The following is an 18,490-nucleotide window of genomic DNA, read 5'->3' as shown; positions in this document are numbered from 1 at the left end:
GAATGAAGGTAAAGGTGTGCTATCTGTTTGATGATAATCAGTGTTCACAACCACTGTTTCCTGGCAACGCTCATGCCCCGTTTATGCAGGCTCTAAGCGTGTGTCACCACATCACTATGTACCTCCTGGGCACATTCACTGTCACAAACCTCCATTTCCACTATGCTGCTGTGGGGCTCCGGATCCCGAAAGCGTGGGTATGAAAGGTCCAATTTAGTCCAGCGTATCTTTGCAGCTTTAGATCTCTCTACTGTATAAAACTTATTTCCAAACTTTTAAAGGGGTTGGCCACCCAAAGTATCAAAAATCCAAAGTGCCCTAGACAATAGCCCAAACTATGAAGTATTTATATCATGCTAAATGTGCTGGCTATATGTCATTTTTCTAATCTGTTCACCATGACATGTTCCCCTGAGGAGCTTCCTCAGACGGGCTGTGTGGGCGGAGCAGCTGTAAAGTGAAAGTAAATATCCCAGCATGCATTGCAGCAAGCATCTTCAGAGGAGCAGTCACATGACGTCCCCGCCCACCTCTGTTCTTCTAGAGCAGGGATGGGCAAACTGCGGCTCTCCAGCTGTTGTAAAACTACAACTCCCAGTATGCCTACAGCAGGGCATGATGGGATTTGTAGCTTTACAACAGCTGGAGAGCCGCAGTTTGCCCATCCCTGCTCTAGAGACAAGAGCCCCTCAGACTTCTGTACAGACACAGCAATAGAAAGCACACCCCAGTCCCAGCAGTAAAGAGGTCACTTCACTGGCGGTTGCCATCTTCAAATGGTTGTAGCTTTATATTGTGAGAATCACAAGACCCAGGCCTACATTTTGATGCATAGTATGTCTCTGAAATATAAAGAAATGAAGGCACAGTCGCAGTTTAGAAATTGCCCTTCAAATTTGAGGTGGCTAGAGTGGAGTTTCAATGAATGTCAATGGGCGGCGTGAGTTGCAAACAAATGGTCATATTGTGAAAACTATCAGGACTATGGCTTAGCTTTGGACATTTTTAGTGCCAGCAGGGATAGCTGAACATTTTGATACAAGATGTGTAGGTGGCCTTGAAAATGAGGGACTGGTGGCAGTTTAGAAATCATGTGATCATGTGATTTCAGCTCCCACTCTAGTTTTGAACATTCCGCCATTCATTCCTAGGGGACCAATTTCGCCACAAAAACGCTGATATTTCATGAACCATTTGGTGAAACGTTCCACAAAGTAATAGCACACCAATCGGGAACAATCCGCACGTTTCAGTATATTACTTTCTATGTAGTGTAAAAACTGAGAGGAGTTAGGGTGGTAAATTTGGCTCTAATAATAAGAATATATATGTGAGATAACAGGAAGTGGTCTTGCCATGCAAGAACACTTAAAGGGAACCTGTCACCTCTACTATGCTACCCTCACTGAGCGTTTCTAAATGTTCATTGTGTTACCCCAAACATATAAATTACACTTTTAATTTCATTTGCAGACAAATTCAATAAGTATTATGCATTTTTATACTTCCCGCCCTTTTATGCAAATTAACATAAAGAGTCATATCTTACTTGTGTGACCAGAGAAGAGTCATATTTTCAAGCTCTGACTCATCTCAGGTTAATTTACATATGTTTTAAATCAGGTTTTTTTTACATAATAAAAGCACACAGAGCTATGGGGACTGGGTATTGCGGACGTGCTAGCGGCGATATAGCAACCCATGTGCTCAGCTCTATACCCAAAATCCAGGTGACAGGTGCCCTTTAATGGCCCATTGCAACCAATCAGATTGATCCTTTAATTTTCCAAAGCAGCTCTGAAAAAATGAAAGGTGGAATCTGATTGGTTGCTATAGGCATCTGAGCCAGTTTTCCTTTACACCAGTTTTGATCGACATCTCCCTCTGTTCCTCAGCACACGATTGAGGAATATCCAAGAGGGGAAGCCATTTCATGATGGGACTTACTACAACGGTGCCATCTTATTACTGTACCACGCTGGAATTCAGCGAGCTCTATAGATTGGCCGATTCTTTTACAAATGTTTGTAGAGGTAGACTGCATGGCTAGGGGGTTGATTTTATACGTTACCCCTGACTTACCAAGGAGGCGTGCCTTAATATAAGGGGTGTGTACCACAGTTATAGTTGGTATTGAGTTATACAGAAGTATATATCTCTGCACCACATTTATCATCCGGCCTGAGCCCCCGGGAGTATGGCGGCACTGGTCACGTGACAGCTGTCGCAAACAGGATTGCACTGGAGTGGTCATCCCATGGAAATTAATAGGGTTGCAGCACAAAAAGCCCATGTGCAGCGACTGTGACCCCTGAATGGCAAAAAAATCCAGCAATCCTGGCCGCGAGCAGCCTATAAACTTCCTAAGTTTACATCTCTTATCGCTACCACTACGTGAAGGTAATGCCACAGATGTGACTGAATCCAGGACCAGGCACTAAGCATGATTCCACTGGGCTGAACAATAGAACAAGTCCAAATAACGCGAGACTTCCAGCCGCCATACTCTCAGTCACCTGATCCACCCAAAGAACACGCCTGACGTGACCTTCTCAACATGGCTAACCCCTTAGGACACGTCCCCGCCCTTCACCGCCCACTGACGTCATTTCCAGGGGAGGAGGGACGTCATGTCACGTGGCTCCCAACCGCCTTCTTCTTGAAACCCAACAAAATAATAATTATTATGGATTATAATACAATCACCCGAGCGGCGGCTGTTGAAGACGGCGGTACAGGAGAGAAGCCGGGAGAGAGCTGGCGGGCAGACACAGCGGGGACGGCGCCCAGTGGGGGCGGGTGAACAGGCCTAGGGCTGTTGTGCGGGTCACGTGGTACTGAGCTGTGGTGTTTCCCCGGTAAAGATGGCGGCTGTGAGGTAGAAAGCAGCGGCTCGGAGGAACAGCAGCAGTTTCGTGTTCACGCAGCAGCCGAGTGACGACGTCTTCAGGACCAGCACCGTGAGTGACCGCAGCGCGGGGGAATGAGGCGCCGGGGGCAGGGGATGCATTCTCACATAGGAAGGTTTATTTTTGCGGGCTGGTGAAGGGTCCTCTGAGGCCCCCAAAGGCCTGAGGTAAGTGAGCTCTTGCCGGACTCCCGCAGGGCGGCCGTGGAGTCAGTGTAGAGCGCAGTGTGCATGGAGTCCTGGCTGTGTGCGGTACCGCCACGTCTATGTGCAGCGCCAGTACAAGCCTGTCATAGTGACTCGAGCCCTGTTCTCACTGTGCGGGGCCGCGTCTTCCGCCCGTCCGGAGCCCGTACTCTGTCCGGTTCTCCTCCGTCACTGGACATTGCATTAGTCATCCTGGCCGAACCCGGAAGTTTATGTTGTGAACACGTGGTGGAGCCGGTGACTCCGGGGCTCCTCGTGTGTGCCATGGGCTGCCCCTGATGCCACCAGGTGCTGGACCTGGCGCCCTTCCCGGGGGCATTGTGGTGTGCAGGTGACTAATCATTAGCCCAGTGCTTTGCACATTGCCCCGACAGTCACCACCCTTACCAGTCCAGGGCCCCATTGCACAGGTGGGTGATCATACCAGTCACTCACCTTGAGCCAGTATTCCTGGAATAAAGGAAGGCAAAGGGGCCACCGACCTTGAATCTAAATCTCACAAGTAGATGGTCTCTTTCTAGATGAGACGACCTAGCCCCTTAGATCCTCTCTATGTCCTAGCGGTAAGGCCACATGGCGATCTTGGCTTCCACCAAGGAAGCATTGTAGGCATACAAACGAATGGAATGGGGTCACAACTCGCAGGCTGCTGTGACCCCAAAATCACAGTCTGAACAAAAAAATGTGATTCTGCTGAGTCCCACTGCCGCCCTATTCATTTTTATGGCTACCATGTGTTCCTTGGTTTTGGGACAAGATGGTCACTTAGCCCCAGCCTAATGGAGGCAAACCCCACATTGTGTCCGTCTCTATAGAATGTGTCTCATGTCGCTTCCAGTGATGGTTTCATCCCGTGCCCCAGATTGAAATCTGCTGCTGCTAACAGCCCATCAGGGTGGTCTTCTCTTGTAGTCCTCCCCTCTTGCCGTTCCCTTTTAAAGCTGGTAATGAAGGATTTGTTGTAGGTCTGCTTCAGTTTTGCTCAAGGGCAAATCCCAATGGAGTAGCTGCCCCCACTGACATGCCATATAACGGGTGAGAGCTTCCTGCCTCGCAGTGGTTTGTGCTTCTTTCTTGTAGTTTGCTCTAGGAAAATATATTTCTGCTTAAGTAACTGTATTTTTTTTCTCCTCCTTTATTTAAGATGATGGACCCAGGGCAGGATTTATTGCTTGCTGCTCTCAGTGAGAGTGGCATCAGCCCCAATGACCTTTTTGATGGCGATTCCTTGGATATAGGTGTCATTGCTCCACCACCAGTCCCGATCAGCCAGCAGGTAAGTTATTTCAGATAGGATATGCCTTGTCACGTATGTTTTTTTTTAAATTTAAATGTGCCTTGTCACTTATGAAGGACATTTAAAAGTAGAAAGCTTGTGTACCGCGGCTGAGGGACAAGGGTACGTCTACACTGCAGGTTGTTTAGAGCGTTGTACACAACCAGCAGAGTGGATGAGATTTTAAAAGAAACCTTATCCACAAACTATGAAAAATCCGCAGAGCAAATTGCCCTGCAGCGTGGGATTTAAGTTTTCAGCCTATCCATTTATGCTGAGGTTCTTACCCATTGCAATGCATAGGGCGAAGTGCGCAGCAAAATCTTCAAGACACAGATTTTGCACAAGGAGAGGATGGTAAATTCATATTAAAAACCCTGAAAACCTTTTTAAGCACAGTGCGCTATTCCAGCATTGCACAATGTTAAGGTTTTTGCAATGTGTAGCATTAGGGTATCCAAGACCTTTAGTGTCTTGAGCCGCATGTACGGAGCCTTGTTTCTTGCGGAAGCGGTGACGAGAGACTAGCACTTGTATGAGTAGGTTTTGCTATAAGCAGCCAGTCCATTTGTATAGTGAAGTAAGGTTACTCTCTATCGTTACATGTCAGTTTAACCTTTTTTTTTTTTTTTTTTTTTTTTTTTTTTTTTATTGTCAAACGTGACTAAAATGTTTCCTTATTTGTTTGACTTCAGTTATCAGTTTTGTTGCTGTAGTGTGAAAAACATTGTCACTGTGTTAACGAAAAAATTGCAGGTTAGGCTACTTTCACGCTCGTGTTTTGTGCGGATCTGTCATAGATCTGCACAGACGGATAATACAACCACATGCATCCGTTCAGAATGGATCCGTTTGTATTATCTGTAATATAGCCAAAACGGATCCGTCTTGAACACCATTTAAAGTCAAGGGAGGACAGATCTGTTTTCTATTGTGCCAGATTGTTTCAGTGAAAACGTTTGGCTCAGTTTCGTCAGACGGACACCAAAACGATGCAAGCAGCGTTTTGGTGTCCGCCTCCAAAGCGGAATAGAGACGGAACGGAGCCGAACTGATGGTTCCTGAGCGGATCCTCATCCATTCAGAATGCATTAAGGGCAAACCTGATCTCTTTTGGACTAAGAGCCCGCAAACGGAAAGCCAAAACGCCAGTGTTTAAGTAGCCTAAAATTACGTGTCAATGACATTTGTTATATGTTGGCAAATAGATGTGTATCTTCTAGTGGTCTGAGCTGGTTTAAAGAGGACTTTTCATGGGTTTATTTGTTAGAAACTGGTATGCTTGCCAGATAAAGCGGCCCCTACAGATGCCAGCACTTTTTTTTTTTCCTTCTGAAATACCACTCCGTTTCGGCGCTGTGTCCCCTGCTGTTTTTCACGCCCAGTATGTTAGCGTATCGGTACAGGGAGGAGGAGACGGCTGGATTTCTCAGTGGGAGTCGTCTTTTCTCTGGCTGTATTACGGTCCAATCGCAGCAGAGAGTGTAACAACTCACCTTCTCCCTAGCCGTGACGCTTTCTGCTGCGATTGGACTACACTACAGCCAGGGGGGAGAAGGAGACGCCCATTGAGAAATCCGGCTGTCTCCTCCTCCCTTTACCGATTATTCTAAATTTAACGTATCAGGCACCAAAAACAGAGGGGACACAGCGCTGGAATGGAGGGGTATTTTCGGGGAAAAAAAGGCTCTTGCTTCTGTAGTGGCCGCCCTGTCTGATAAGCATATCAGTTTCTGACAAATAATCCCATGAATGGTCCTCTTTAGGTCTTGTTCACATGACCGGAAGGCTTTTTCAGTGTTTTGCGGCCCGTTTTTCCGTATGGCGTATACAGTAATTACATAGAAAAAATTGGGCTGGGCATAAAATTCTCAATACATGGTACCGTAAAAACTCAACGCATACGGAAGACATACAGAGTACCATGTGTTTTTTTTATTTATTTTTTATTTGTATTTTTTTGCGAAACCTTTGAAATGAATGGTTAAAGAGGACCTGTCACCTCTCCTGACATGCCTGTTTTAATTGCTTTATGCATTCCCCATGTAATAATTCTGGAGCATCTATTATGTCTGTATGTTGTCATTCCTTTATTATTTCTGCTAGAAGTTATGAATGAATTGCTAGCAGTCTGCAGTAAGGGTACAGAGGGTGGTAACCAGTTGGGGGTGTGTCTACCTGCACAGACTAACAATGGCAGCACTTATTGGATAGAGCGAGTTTGTGCAGGTACACACCCCCAACTGGTCACCACCCCTCTGTACCCTTACTGTAGACTGCTAGCAATTCATTCATAACTTCTAGTAGAAATAATAAAGGAATGGCACAACATACAGACACAAGACTAGATGCTCCAGAATTATTATTACATGGGGAATGCATAAAGCTATTAAACAGGCATCTCAGGAGAGGTGAAAGGTCCTCTAAGTCTAGCAAATCATCTGTGGGAGCCTCATTGTGTATTGGTGTCATTAAAGGGGTTTTCCAGCTTTTACCAACTTTTTTACTTTTGGCTAACAATGCGCTCTAGCTATAGAAAGAAATCCACTTGCTGCCAAGTCCCAGTACAGAGGCTAGTCTCAGCAATGCTGGTCCCAGCCATGTACACATCTGGATGGGGTCATGTGTGGAGACCTCAAGAGGAGCCTCAGCCCTGGGCAGCAGACCTTGTGCTGTCTGCATCTGTATTTCTTTACCGCAGCCCTGCAAAAAAAGACAGAACATGTTGTATTCTTGTCCAATTTGTAGACAAGAATAGGACTTTTCTACAGGAGTAAAATAAATTATGGTGGCCTGCACTCGAACAATATCTGTTTTGCAGACTGCAAAGTTGATACGGTCATGTATATAAGGCCTTTTTTTTTTTTCCCATCAATGTGTTGTGGCTTCTTTTCATATTGGAAGCCTTGACACTGCTTGAAACTGTCGTACAGGAGTTACTGATGATCCCCCATTAACATGTAATGGGTTCCATCGTGGTTTTGACGGTAAGAATAGTAATAATAATGACAGCACAAACATAGACATCCACAGCTCTAGATGCAGTCTGGCACCTCTCCCATTGTTAGTATGTGTTTAGTGGAACTGGCTTTGTGAGTTGCTAGGGAATCCACTTCTACAAGGTCATCTTCCTTGGGGATTTACATGCGCAATTGGTGGTCCATTGACTTACAAACATTGGATTCCTTCTCTCTTCTGTTAGGTTAGGCTTTTTACAGGTGGGCTTCACAACAAAGCAAGAGATGGATAAAAGGTCTTGGATAAAAACTATATTTAAAGGGTTATAAACATATAAAATAGAAGTAAGGCTGTGGTCACCGTTCAAGCTGCACATTTTACTATGAATTGCTGCTGTTTTTGGATGTGCGTTTTGTACAGCTGAAATAAGTTGAACATTTTCCCCTGTAAAATCTTTGTGGCCAATAATGGCATTTCTCAACCACAACATTTTGCAGTAAAATGTGCATGGATTTGACCACATTGCACACTACTGCTACATGCAAACCTATCCTAAGGGATCATTCACACACTGTTTTCTGCATGGTTTCCACACCAAAAATTGTGCGTAGATCAAAGTCCATATTTGTCAGTCTTCATGGTCCTCCTTAGGCTACATGCACATGAACTTTGTTTTTCCGTGTCCGTGTATTTTTGTTTTTTTTCCGGATGGAATGCGGACCCAGACAGCACACCGTTCCGTAGCCCCACAAAAAAAAAGACCATGTCCTATTCTTGTCCGTTTTAGGCATTGTTACAATATATCCTCAAAAAATCCTTTTTTTTTTATTTTTATTTTTTTACGGAAGTACTCCTTTAAAGCTTTTTGTAGCCCATTTTACACAGGCAGAGCTTATCTGGGTCTGCTGCAACCCATCTGCTCTGCTCTTCTGCACCAGAGGATCTACACTGTTCAAAAAAATAAAGGAACACAAAAATAACACATCCTAGATCTGAATTAATTAAATATTTTTCTGAAATACTTTGTTCTTTACATAGTTGAATGTGCTGACAACAAAATCACACAAAAATAAAAAAATGGAAATCAAATTTTTAAACCCATGGAGATCTGGATTTGGAGTCACACTCAAAATTAAAGTGGAAAAACACACTACAGGCTGATCCAACTTTGATGTAATGTCCTTAAGGCTACTTTCACACCTGCGTTCGGGTGTCCGCTCGTGAGCTCCGTTTGAAGGGGCTCACAAGCGGCCCCGAACGCATCCGTCCAGCCCTAATGCATTCTGAGTGGACGCGGATCCGCTCAGAATGCATCAGTCTGGCGGCGTTCAGCCTCCGCTCAGCAAGCGGACACCTGAACGCTGCTTGCAGCGTTCGGGTGTCCGCCTGGCCATGCGGAGGCAAGCGGATCTGTCCAGACTTACAATGTAAGTCAATGGGGACGGATCCGTTTGAAGATGACACAATATGGCTCAATCTTCAAACGGATCCGTCCCCCATTGACTTTCAATGTAAAGTCTGGACGGATCCGTTCAGACTTAGAATTTTTTTCTAATTATAATGCAGACGGATCCGTTCTGAACGCTAGTGTGAAAGTAGCCTAAAACAAGTCAAAATGAGGCGTGTGTGTGTGTGTGTGTGTGTGTGTGTGTGTGTGTGTGGCCTCCACGTGCCTGTATGACCTCCCTACAACGCCTGTGCATGCTCCTGATGAGGTGGTGGACGGTCTCCTGAGGGATCTCCTCCCAGACCTGGACTAAAGCATCTGCCAACTCCTGGACAGTCTGTGGCGCAACGGGACGTTGGTGGATAGAGCGAGACATGATGTCCCAGATGTGCTCAATTGGATTCAGGTCTGGGGAACGGGCGGGCCAGTCCATAGCATGAATGCCTTCGTCTTGCAGGAACTGCTGACACACTCCAGCCACATGAGGTCTAGCATTGTGTTGCATTAGGAAGAACCCAGGGCCAACCGCACCAGCATATGGTCTCACAAGGGGTCTGAGGATCTCATCTCTGTACCTAATGGCAGTCAGGCTACCTCTGGTGAGCACATGGAGAGCTGTGCGGCCCTCCAAAGAAATGCCACCCCACACCATTACTGACCCAATGCCAAACCGGTCATGCTGGAGGATGTTGCAGGCAGCAGAACGTTCTCCACGGCGTCTCCAGACTCTGTCACGTCTGTCACATGTGCTCAGTGGGAACCTGCTTTCATCTGTGAAGAGCACAGGGCGCCAGTGGCGAATTTGCCAATCTTGGTGTTCTCTGGCAAATGCCAAATGTCCTGCACGGTGTTGGGCTGTAAGCACAACCCCCACCTGTGGACGTCGGGCCCTCATATCACCCTCATGGAGTCTGTTTCTGACCGTTTGAGCAGACACATGCACATTTTTGGCCTGCTGGAGGTCATTTTGCAGGGCTCTGGCAGTGCTCCTCCTGTTCCTCCTTGCACAAAGGCGGAGGTAGCGGTCCTGCTGCTGGGTTGTTGGCCTCCTCCACGTCTCCTGATGTACTGGCCTGTCTCCTGGTAGCGCCTCCATGCTCTGGACACTATGCTGACAGACACAGCAAACCTTCTTGCCCCAGCTCGCATTGATGTGCAATCCTGGATAAGCTGCACTACCTGAGCCACTTGTGTGGGTTGTAGACTCCGTCTCATGCTACCACTAGAGTGAAAGCACCGCCAGCATTCAAAAGTGACCAAAACATCAGCCAGGAAGCATAGGAACTGAGAAGTGGTCTGTGGTTACCACCTGCAGAACCACTCCTTTATTGGGGGTGTCTTGCTAATTGCCTATAATTTCCACCTGTTGTCTATCCCATTTGCACAACAGCATGTGAAATTGATTGTCACTCAGTGTTGCTTCCTAAGTGGACAGTTTGATTTCACAGAAGTGTGATTGACTTGGAGTTACATTGTGTTGTTTAAGTGTTCCCTTTATTTTTTTTGAGCAGTGTATATTGGATGGCCTGGTTCGTTAGAGGGAGCAGCATGACTCCTAGAGCACTATATATCCAGGGTACAAGAAGGCAAAAGCTGTAAAACACCCCTGTCCTCATCTGTATCTCTGATTTCCAAGACCTGCTCCCTTAGATTGCAGGAGCTTTAAACTTGCCCTTTTACATAGTCGTTATCAGGCTAGATCTGCACTGAAAATATTTAGTGGGTCCTGTGTGTCTATATAGTTCTTCACACACACACACCTTTTTTTTTTAAATACTAATTTGCCAGTTTGCTGGATGGCTGCTGTACATTCAGAGGTGCTGGTGCACAAGCCTCTCATTGACTGAATGTGCTGGTGCCATCATTAAAGGGAACCGGTCATCAACTTTATGCTGTCCGTACTGAGGGCAGTATAACGTAGTGACAGAAATGGTGATTTCAGCAGTGTGTCACTGGTGGTTGCTGAGAACCAGCAGCGGAATCATTGCAGCCCATGCCTGGAGAAGAGTCATGGTTATTCAGAATCTCCTGCACTTCTTCCTTTTTTTTTTTTTTTTTTCTCTCTTCCATTCTTTGCGGACTGTAAAAAAACGGAAGACATACGGAACACAAACGGAAGTCTTTTGTCCACAAAATGCGGACACGCGGTTCCGTTATTTGCCAACCACAAAATGGAGAGGATTACATGCGGTCGTGTGAATGTACCCTAATAGAGTTTAATGAAGTTCATGAAGAGGTTTCTGGGCTTGGACTACTTTTAATGTAATACTGAGTTGTTGCCAGTTTATTAATATTTTTAAACTTGTTCATTGAAGAATAAAATGGGGGGACCAAGCGACATGTTCATGTGGTGCACAGTGCAGGTAAACATTTCATACAGTGAAATTACAAGGTCATATAGACCCCTATTCTTAAATATGATTATCGTGTGTGGGAAAAGTATGGGATGGGCCATCAGTATGAAAGTCTCGCAAAACCACTTTAATAAAAATTTTTCCATTTGAAGGAGTTTTGTGACATTGAGGAACCCAATGCTACAAACTGCCATACATCCTTTCCAACTCAACTACAGAACTATATCATATAGTTGGAAGCTAATGAGTAGAAGTACATGCCAAATGAGGTTAAAAAAAGCCAAGTTGTCTTGTGTTTGAGTTTTTCTTTTGTTTGATGTTTTCCAGTCTGTGCTAATAAGTGCTTTAGGAGGGAACAAGGAGACTGAAGCATCGGTTTCTGTGAAGCAAGAGACCATGTCTGTAACAGCCCCAGCACTATTGAATGTCAGGGTATGCAGTTCTCATTCATCTAGTTCTAACTGAGCAGTCATAACATTGATAGTAGGGGTGCACCGAAATGAAAATTCTGGTCCGAAACCGAAACCGAAAATTCAGGATGCCCTTGACCGAAAACCGAAACCGAAACCGAAACTGCCTTTTTGCCCAAATACTTTTAAAATACTTTTTTTTTAATGATTTTATTAATAATTCTTTTTCATGAATGAAATTCATCTGTGGGTGGCTCTGTTATGGAGAGGGGGATCTGTGGGTGGCGCCGTTATGGAGAGGGGGATCTGTGGGTGGCTCTGTTATGGAGAGGGGGATCTGTGGGTGGCTCTGTTATGGAGAGGGGGATCTGTGGGTGGCGCCGTTATGGAGAGGGGGATCTGTGGGTGGCGCCGTTATGGAGAGGGGGATCTGTGGGTGGCGCTGTTATGGAGAGGGGGATCTGTGGGTGGCGCTGTTATGGAGAGGGGGATCTGTGGGTGGCGCTGTTATGGAGAGGGGGATCTGTGGGTGGCGCTGTTATGGAGAGGGGGATCTGTGGGTGGCGCTGTTATGGAGAGGGGGATCTGTGGGTGGCGCTGTTATGGAGAGGGGGATCTGTGGGTGGCGCTGTTATGGAGAGGGGGATCTGTGGGTGGCGCTGTTATGGAGAGGGGGATCTGTGGGTGGCGCTGTTATGGAGAGGGGGATCTGTGGGTGGCGCTGTTATGGAGAGGGTAATCTGTGGGTGGCGCTGTTATGGAGAGGGGGATCTGTGGGTGGCGCTGTTATGGAGAGGGTAATCTGTGGGTGGCGCTGTTATGGAGAGGGGGATCTGTGGGTGGCGCTGTTATGGAGAGGGGGATCTGTGGGTGGCGCTGTTATGGAGAGGGGGATCTGTGGGTGGCGCTGTTATGGAGAGGGGGATCTGTGGGTGGCGCTGTTATGGAGAGGGGGATCTGTGGGTGGCGCTGTTATGGAGAGGGGGATCTGTGGGTGGCGCTGTTATGGAGAGGGGGATCTGTGGGTGGCGCTGTTATGGAGAGGGGGATCTGTGGGTGGCGCTGTTATGGAGAGGGGGATCTGTGGGTGGCGCTGTTATGGAGAGGGGGATCTGTGGGTGGCGCTGTTATGGAGAGGGGGATCTGTGGGTGGCGCTGTTATGGAGAGGGTAATCTGTGGGTGGCGCTGTTATGGAGAGGGTGATCTGTGGGTGGCGCTGTTATGGAGAGGGTAATCTGTGGGTGGCGCTGTTATGGAGAGGGGGATCTGTGCACTGTTATGGGCATAGCAGTGCACAGATCCCCCCTCCCCATAGCAGTGCACAGATCCCCCCTCCCCATAGCAGTGCACAGATCCCCCCTCCCCATAGCAGTTCCATAGACCGATCCCCCTACCCATAACAGCCCCGGCCCTGCTGCTCACAGCATCTTTATTTTACCTTACAATCGTGAGGCTCCAGTAACTAACAACTCTGCAGGCAGAGCGGAGGGCGGCGTAACGTCACTTACTCACGTGACGCACCTGCTCCGCCCACTTTATGAATGAAGGAGGCGGAGCAGGCGCGTCACGTGAGTAAGTGACGTTACGCCGCCCTCCGCTCTGCCTGCAGAGTTGTTAGTTACTGGAGCCTCACGATTGTAAGGTAAAATAAAGATGCAGTGACAAAGTAAACCGCCCGCCCGGCGCCCGCCCGCAGATGGTGGGTGACAAATCCCACACCCCATATTTTCGGCCGATATGTAACAATATCGGCCGAAGTGGATTAGGTGCATTTTCGGCCGATATTTTCGGCTGCCGAAATTTCGGTGCACCCCTAATTGATAGTATGTGTTCAGGTCTTGAATGGTTAGAATTAATCTAGAAAAACTCAGTTTTCATTTCGCTGTGTGTTTCTTAAAGGGGTTGTCCTATCATAACTTAACCCCTTAAGGACGTCTGTCGTATATGTACGGAGGAAGTCCAGTCCCCAAACATGGCGCCTGCTCGCATGTGGAGCGGGCGCCAAAACCGCCGGATTTCTGTTATTTAAAATAGCAGAGACCCGCGGCACATGTATATGCGATAAGGCTGATCGCATACATTTTCCCCTTTTTAGATGCAGTTGTCAAATGTCACCTCGCTTCTGCTCTGGTAACAGCATTCCCCTGACTGAGATCGGCGAACCTGTTATCTCTGAAATGGCCCGAAGCCTCTTCGAAGCTTATTTCATGACTATACCAATACAGGCCACTAGGTGGCAGCATTGTATTGTTATAGTGCAAATGAAGTCTTCAATTATGGTTATATGGCCATAAATGGGCCATCTAATGATTGCCGGTTACTGTTGCCCAATAAGTAAAAAAATTTCAAATCTCCTCACCCTTTCCTTAAAATAAAAAATACTTAACCAATAAAAAAAAAAGCATCATGGGCATCGCCGTGTGCAAAAATGCCCATTCACTTAAAATATAACTATGGCATACGGCAAATGGTGTAACAGGAAAAAAATATCAACGGCCAATTTGCAATTTTTTTTTTTTTTGTCACTTCATCTACCCAATAATTTAAAGTAATCAAATAATCAAATTTCAAGTAATCAAATTTATAAAAAGTAATCAAAAAGTCGCACACACTTCAAATTGGTCTCACTGAAAAGAACATATGGCCCCGCAAAAAATGAGCCTTCACAGCCCTGTTCATTTTTACTACAAAAGTTTTATAAGGGTCGGAATATGGGTATAATTTTTTTTTTTTTTTCTTTCCCCTCCCCCAAAGGATTAAATTTTATTTTCAGTTTTAAAACGCAAGAAAAATGTATACAAGTGTGGTATCGTAACCGTACTGACCTGGAGAATGAAGATAACAGGTCACTTTTACAGCATGTGTGTGTATCTCTTTATCAGAATTTTTATTTTTTGCGCTTCCTACTACATGGTATGCAACCATAAATGGTACCATTTAGAAAGTGCAACTTGTCCCCCCAAAAATAAGCCTTCATAAGGCATAGGATTATGGGAAAGCGGAGAGTGAAAAACAAAATACAAAAATTTAAAATCTCATGGTCCTTAAGGGGTTAATCCCCATCCTCAGGATAGGTGATGAGCATCTAATGAGTGAGGGTCTGACCACTGGGACCCCCACCGTTCAGAAGAAAAGTACTGAAGTGAATCGAGCGCTGGTCGTGCATTCAGCTGTGGAAATGCTGAATAGAAGTACAGCTGTTTAGTATCTCCTGCTGTCCTGTAGAGTTTAATGAAGAAGTGGCAGCACACAAGGATGACCACCCCGCGCCCATCTGCTCCATTCATTTCAGTGGTGTCCATGGGGGTAAAGGTCACTGTTATAGTGGCCCCAGCGGTAGGACCCCCACCGATGTAACACTTATCCCCTATTCTGTGGATAGAGTATAACTTTACACAACCAAAATACCCCTTTAAGAAAATATCAGGAGTATAGAGTGTCTTCTAGGCGACCCTCCAGAAGAAAATAAATGTATGTAGAAATGTTTTAACCCCTTGACCACCCACCAATTTTTGACAAGATGGTGCAGCAACATTCTGTGGCCTCACTGCTTGAGAAGGGGAAAGCAGTTCAGTGCAAGTTCCTACACTAAGAACAGGCTGTCGTGGACTGCTGGTGCTCTTAGAACAGCTCTGGTCTATGGTCAGAGGAACCTGGTACACTAAATCCTTTGATAATGTTGCTGTTGACCACAGCTATCAAAGAGGACTCCCCCCTCTTCATTGACAAAATCAAGAAATAGAGGATCTTTGGATCCTTTAAAGGACCCATGGGCTATTTGCACACTAAGTTAGGTAACAGCAAGTTTAAGGCTTCTTTCACACTAGTGTTAGTCTTGTCCGGCAGGGGAACAGCCTTCCGGATCTGTGCTAACGCAACACACATGTGCTGCCGGAAGCCCTGCCCCATTCACTCTAAGATGTGGCCGCAGCACAGCAAACATGCGCTCCGCACAGTGTGCTGTCCGCATCCATTCTGTCCCCATAGAAAATGAATGGGTCTGCACCCGTTCCGCAAAATTGCGGACCCATTTGCGGACGTGTGAATGGAGCGTTACACTAGTGTGAAAGAAGCCTAAAGGGGTTGTCCCATGATTAATGTTAAAAAAAGAATCGCACACCATATTCAGTCAGTTCCATAAATATTGGGGCATCGACACAACATTTTTGGTTCTATACACCCCCACCATGGATTTGAAATGAAACGAACAGGATGTGCTGAAACTGCAGACTATCGGCTTTAATTTGAGGGTATTTACATCCAAATCAGGTGAACGGTGTAGGAATTACAACAGTTTGCATATGCGCCTCCCACTTGTTAAGGGACCAAAAGTAATGGGACAGAATAATAATCATAAATTAAACTTTCACTTTTTAATACTTGGTTGCAAATCCTTTGCAGTCAATTACAGCCTGAAGTCTGGAACGCATAGACATCACCAGACGCTGGGTTTTATCCTTGGTGATGCTCTGACTGTACTAAATTTTTAATTACACTGAATTAAAAAAAAGTATTCAGATCCAGGTGCTGGCTTGAAAACTGTAGAATATTTTTCGTGGGACAACCACTTTAATCTACATCGTGACACAAGAATAATGTATTAACATTCAGAATCAGACCAGTTACTTATGCTAAGTGACATTGCTTAAAGAGGTTATCTAAGATTTTCATCAATGACCTATCCGAAGGAAAGTTTACCAATATCGGATTGTGGGGATCTGCCACCCTCACCACGTAGCTGTTTGAAGAGGCTGGATCATTCCAGCGGCCTCCTCACGGCTTACCAAGCACAGCGCCGTTCATTGTGTTGTGACTTTGCCTGGTATTGTAGTTCAGACCCATACATTTGAATGAACGGAGTTGTGTCTAGGCCGTCTGAACGTGAGGCCACGGCTTTTACCGCTGCACCACTGTTCAGTGGGTGTACCAGGAATGGATCCGATGTTGATGACCTATCCTGAGGGTAGGCATTCAACGTCAACATTTTGAAGAGCCCCTTTACTTTCCTTCTGGTTGGTGTACTTTAAATGAGTTGGGAAAAAAATGTGATCGCCCTTGTTCTGTTTACTTGGCTGTACAGGCATGTCACCAATGCTGTTAAGTAAACCTAAATCCCTTGAAGATTTATCTTTTTTGGATAAGCTCTTCCATATGATATTGTGTCGCTGAGACGTGTGTGTGTGTGTGTGTATATATATACAGGGCCTCTCATTGTCAGCAACTTATTTCATATGTCTGTTTTCTTCCTTGCAGCCTCCGTCAACTACAACATTTGTCCTAAATCAAATAAACCAATTGCCAACACTTGGCAACACAATAGTCATGACTAAGACTCCGACTACCACTCGCCAGACCATCACCGTAACAAAAATTCTTCAGACTAGTGCTGCAACAAGGCCATCCACAGCCACACCCGTTGTCCAGACCACTGTATCTGCTGTGCCATCTAAAGAACAAATCCAGCTAAAAGACCTGCTTAAAACCAGCAGTCTGAATAAACTAATGAAACTGAAGCCGCCTTCTAACATCGCCCAGCCTGTGGCAACTGCTGCAAGTATGTATTCTCAGACTTTCCTCTTCTTATTGCATTGTCAGACTAAATAAATCCATAAATGCTAAAATGTAACTTGCTCATATTTAACCACCTCCCGACCGCCTAACACAGGGATGTAATACCTCCTGGACGCATCTACGTGTCATCTCGCGTGAGCCGAGATTTCCTGTGAACGCGCGCTCACAGGATCGCAAGGTAAACGAGTTGATCTACAGCCTGCCAGCAGCGATTATTCGCTGGCAGGCTGTAGATGCGTTTTTTTATTTTTTTTTAACCACAGAAAGGTATATTAGACGCTGTTTTGTTAACAGCGTCTGATATACCTGCTACCTGGTCCTCTGGTGGTCCCTTTTGCTTGGATCGACCACCAGAGGACACGGGCAGCTCTGTAAGTAGCACCAATCACCACACTACACTACACCCCCCCCCCTCCCCTGTCACTTATTAACCCCTGATCACCCCATATAGACTCCCTGATAACCCCCCCCCCCCCCCCCCCCCGTCACAGATCCGCAAAACACGGACACTGGCAATGTGCTTTCCGCATTTTGCGGATCCGCACATTGCCAGAACTATATAGAAAATGCCTTTTCTTGTCCGCAATTGCCGACAAGAATAGGACATGTTCTATAGGCTATACAAAAAACGCAGTGTTCGTCCGATCAGGCCTGATCTTGTGCGCACACTTGCCTTCAGTCCGCCCCACCGCATTGACCGAATTTTTTTTTTTTCCTGATCACTGCAAAAACACCGTAAAATCCCTGCAGCGCTATAAAGATCATTTTTGAGGGGCATGGCGAGTTCATAGAAGATTTTTAATTATTTTTTGTTTTTTCTTACAAAGTCTCATATTTCACTAACTTGTGACAAAAAATAAAATCTTACATGAACTCGCCATACCCCTCACTGAATCCAAATGCGTAAAAATGCCCTGTGAAATCCTAAAGGTACTCATTGGAATTTGGGCCCCTTTGCACATCTTGGCTGCAAAAAAGTGTCACAAATGTGGTATCGCCGTACTCAGGAGAAGTAGGGCAATGTGTTTTGGGGTGTATATTTTCATATAACCATGCTGGGTGAGAGAAATAGCTCTGTAAATTGACAAGTTTGTATAAAAAAAAATGGAAAAAGTTATTTACAGAGATTTTTCACACACAGTATGGATATATGTAAAAATACACCCCAAAACACATTGCCCTACTTCTTGTGAGTACGGCGATACCACATGTGTGACACTTTTTTGCAGCCTAGGTGCCCAAAGGGGCCCAAATTCCAATGAGTACTTTTAGGATTTCACAGGGCATTTTTACGCATTTGGATTCCAAACTACTTCTCACGCTTTAGGGCCCCTAAAATGCAAGGTCAGTATAAATAC

General features: G+C 45.8%; 1 protein-coding gene across 2 annotated transcripts in view; it reads left to right on the top strand.

Moving 5' to 3' along the window:
- Positions 1-2,602: 2,602 nt before the first annotated feature.
- SBNO1 (strawberry notch homolog 1) overlaps positions 2,603-18,490 on the top strand; it is a 78,327-nt gene continuing 62,439 nt past the window's right edge. Inside the window, exons 1-4 of one of the 2 annotated variants that reach the window (XM_040416199.1) lie at positions 2,603-2,960; positions 4,260-4,391; positions 11,478-11,582; positions 16,815-17,115. In XM_040416199.1, the coding sequence (XP_040272133.1) occupies positions 4,260-4,391; positions 11,478-11,582; positions 16,815-17,115 (538 nt within the window). In that variant the 5' untranslated portion in view covers positions 2,603-2,960. The remainder of the gene's footprint in view (positions 2,961-4,259; positions 4,392-11,477; positions 11,583-16,814; positions 17,116-18,490) is intronic. The other variant, XM_040416200.1, reaches the window with a different exon arrangement.

Source organism: Bufo bufo, chromosome 2, assembly GCF_905171765.1.
Source record: "Bufo bufo chromosome 2, aBufBuf1.1, whole genome shotgun sequence".
Classification (NCBI taxonomy): domain Eukaryota; kingdom Metazoa; phylum Chordata; class Amphibia; order Anura; family Bufonidae; genus Bufo; species Bufo bufo.
The sequence above is the reverse complement of the archived record's forward strand: the minus strand, read 5'-3'. Positions and strand labels throughout refer to the sequence as shown.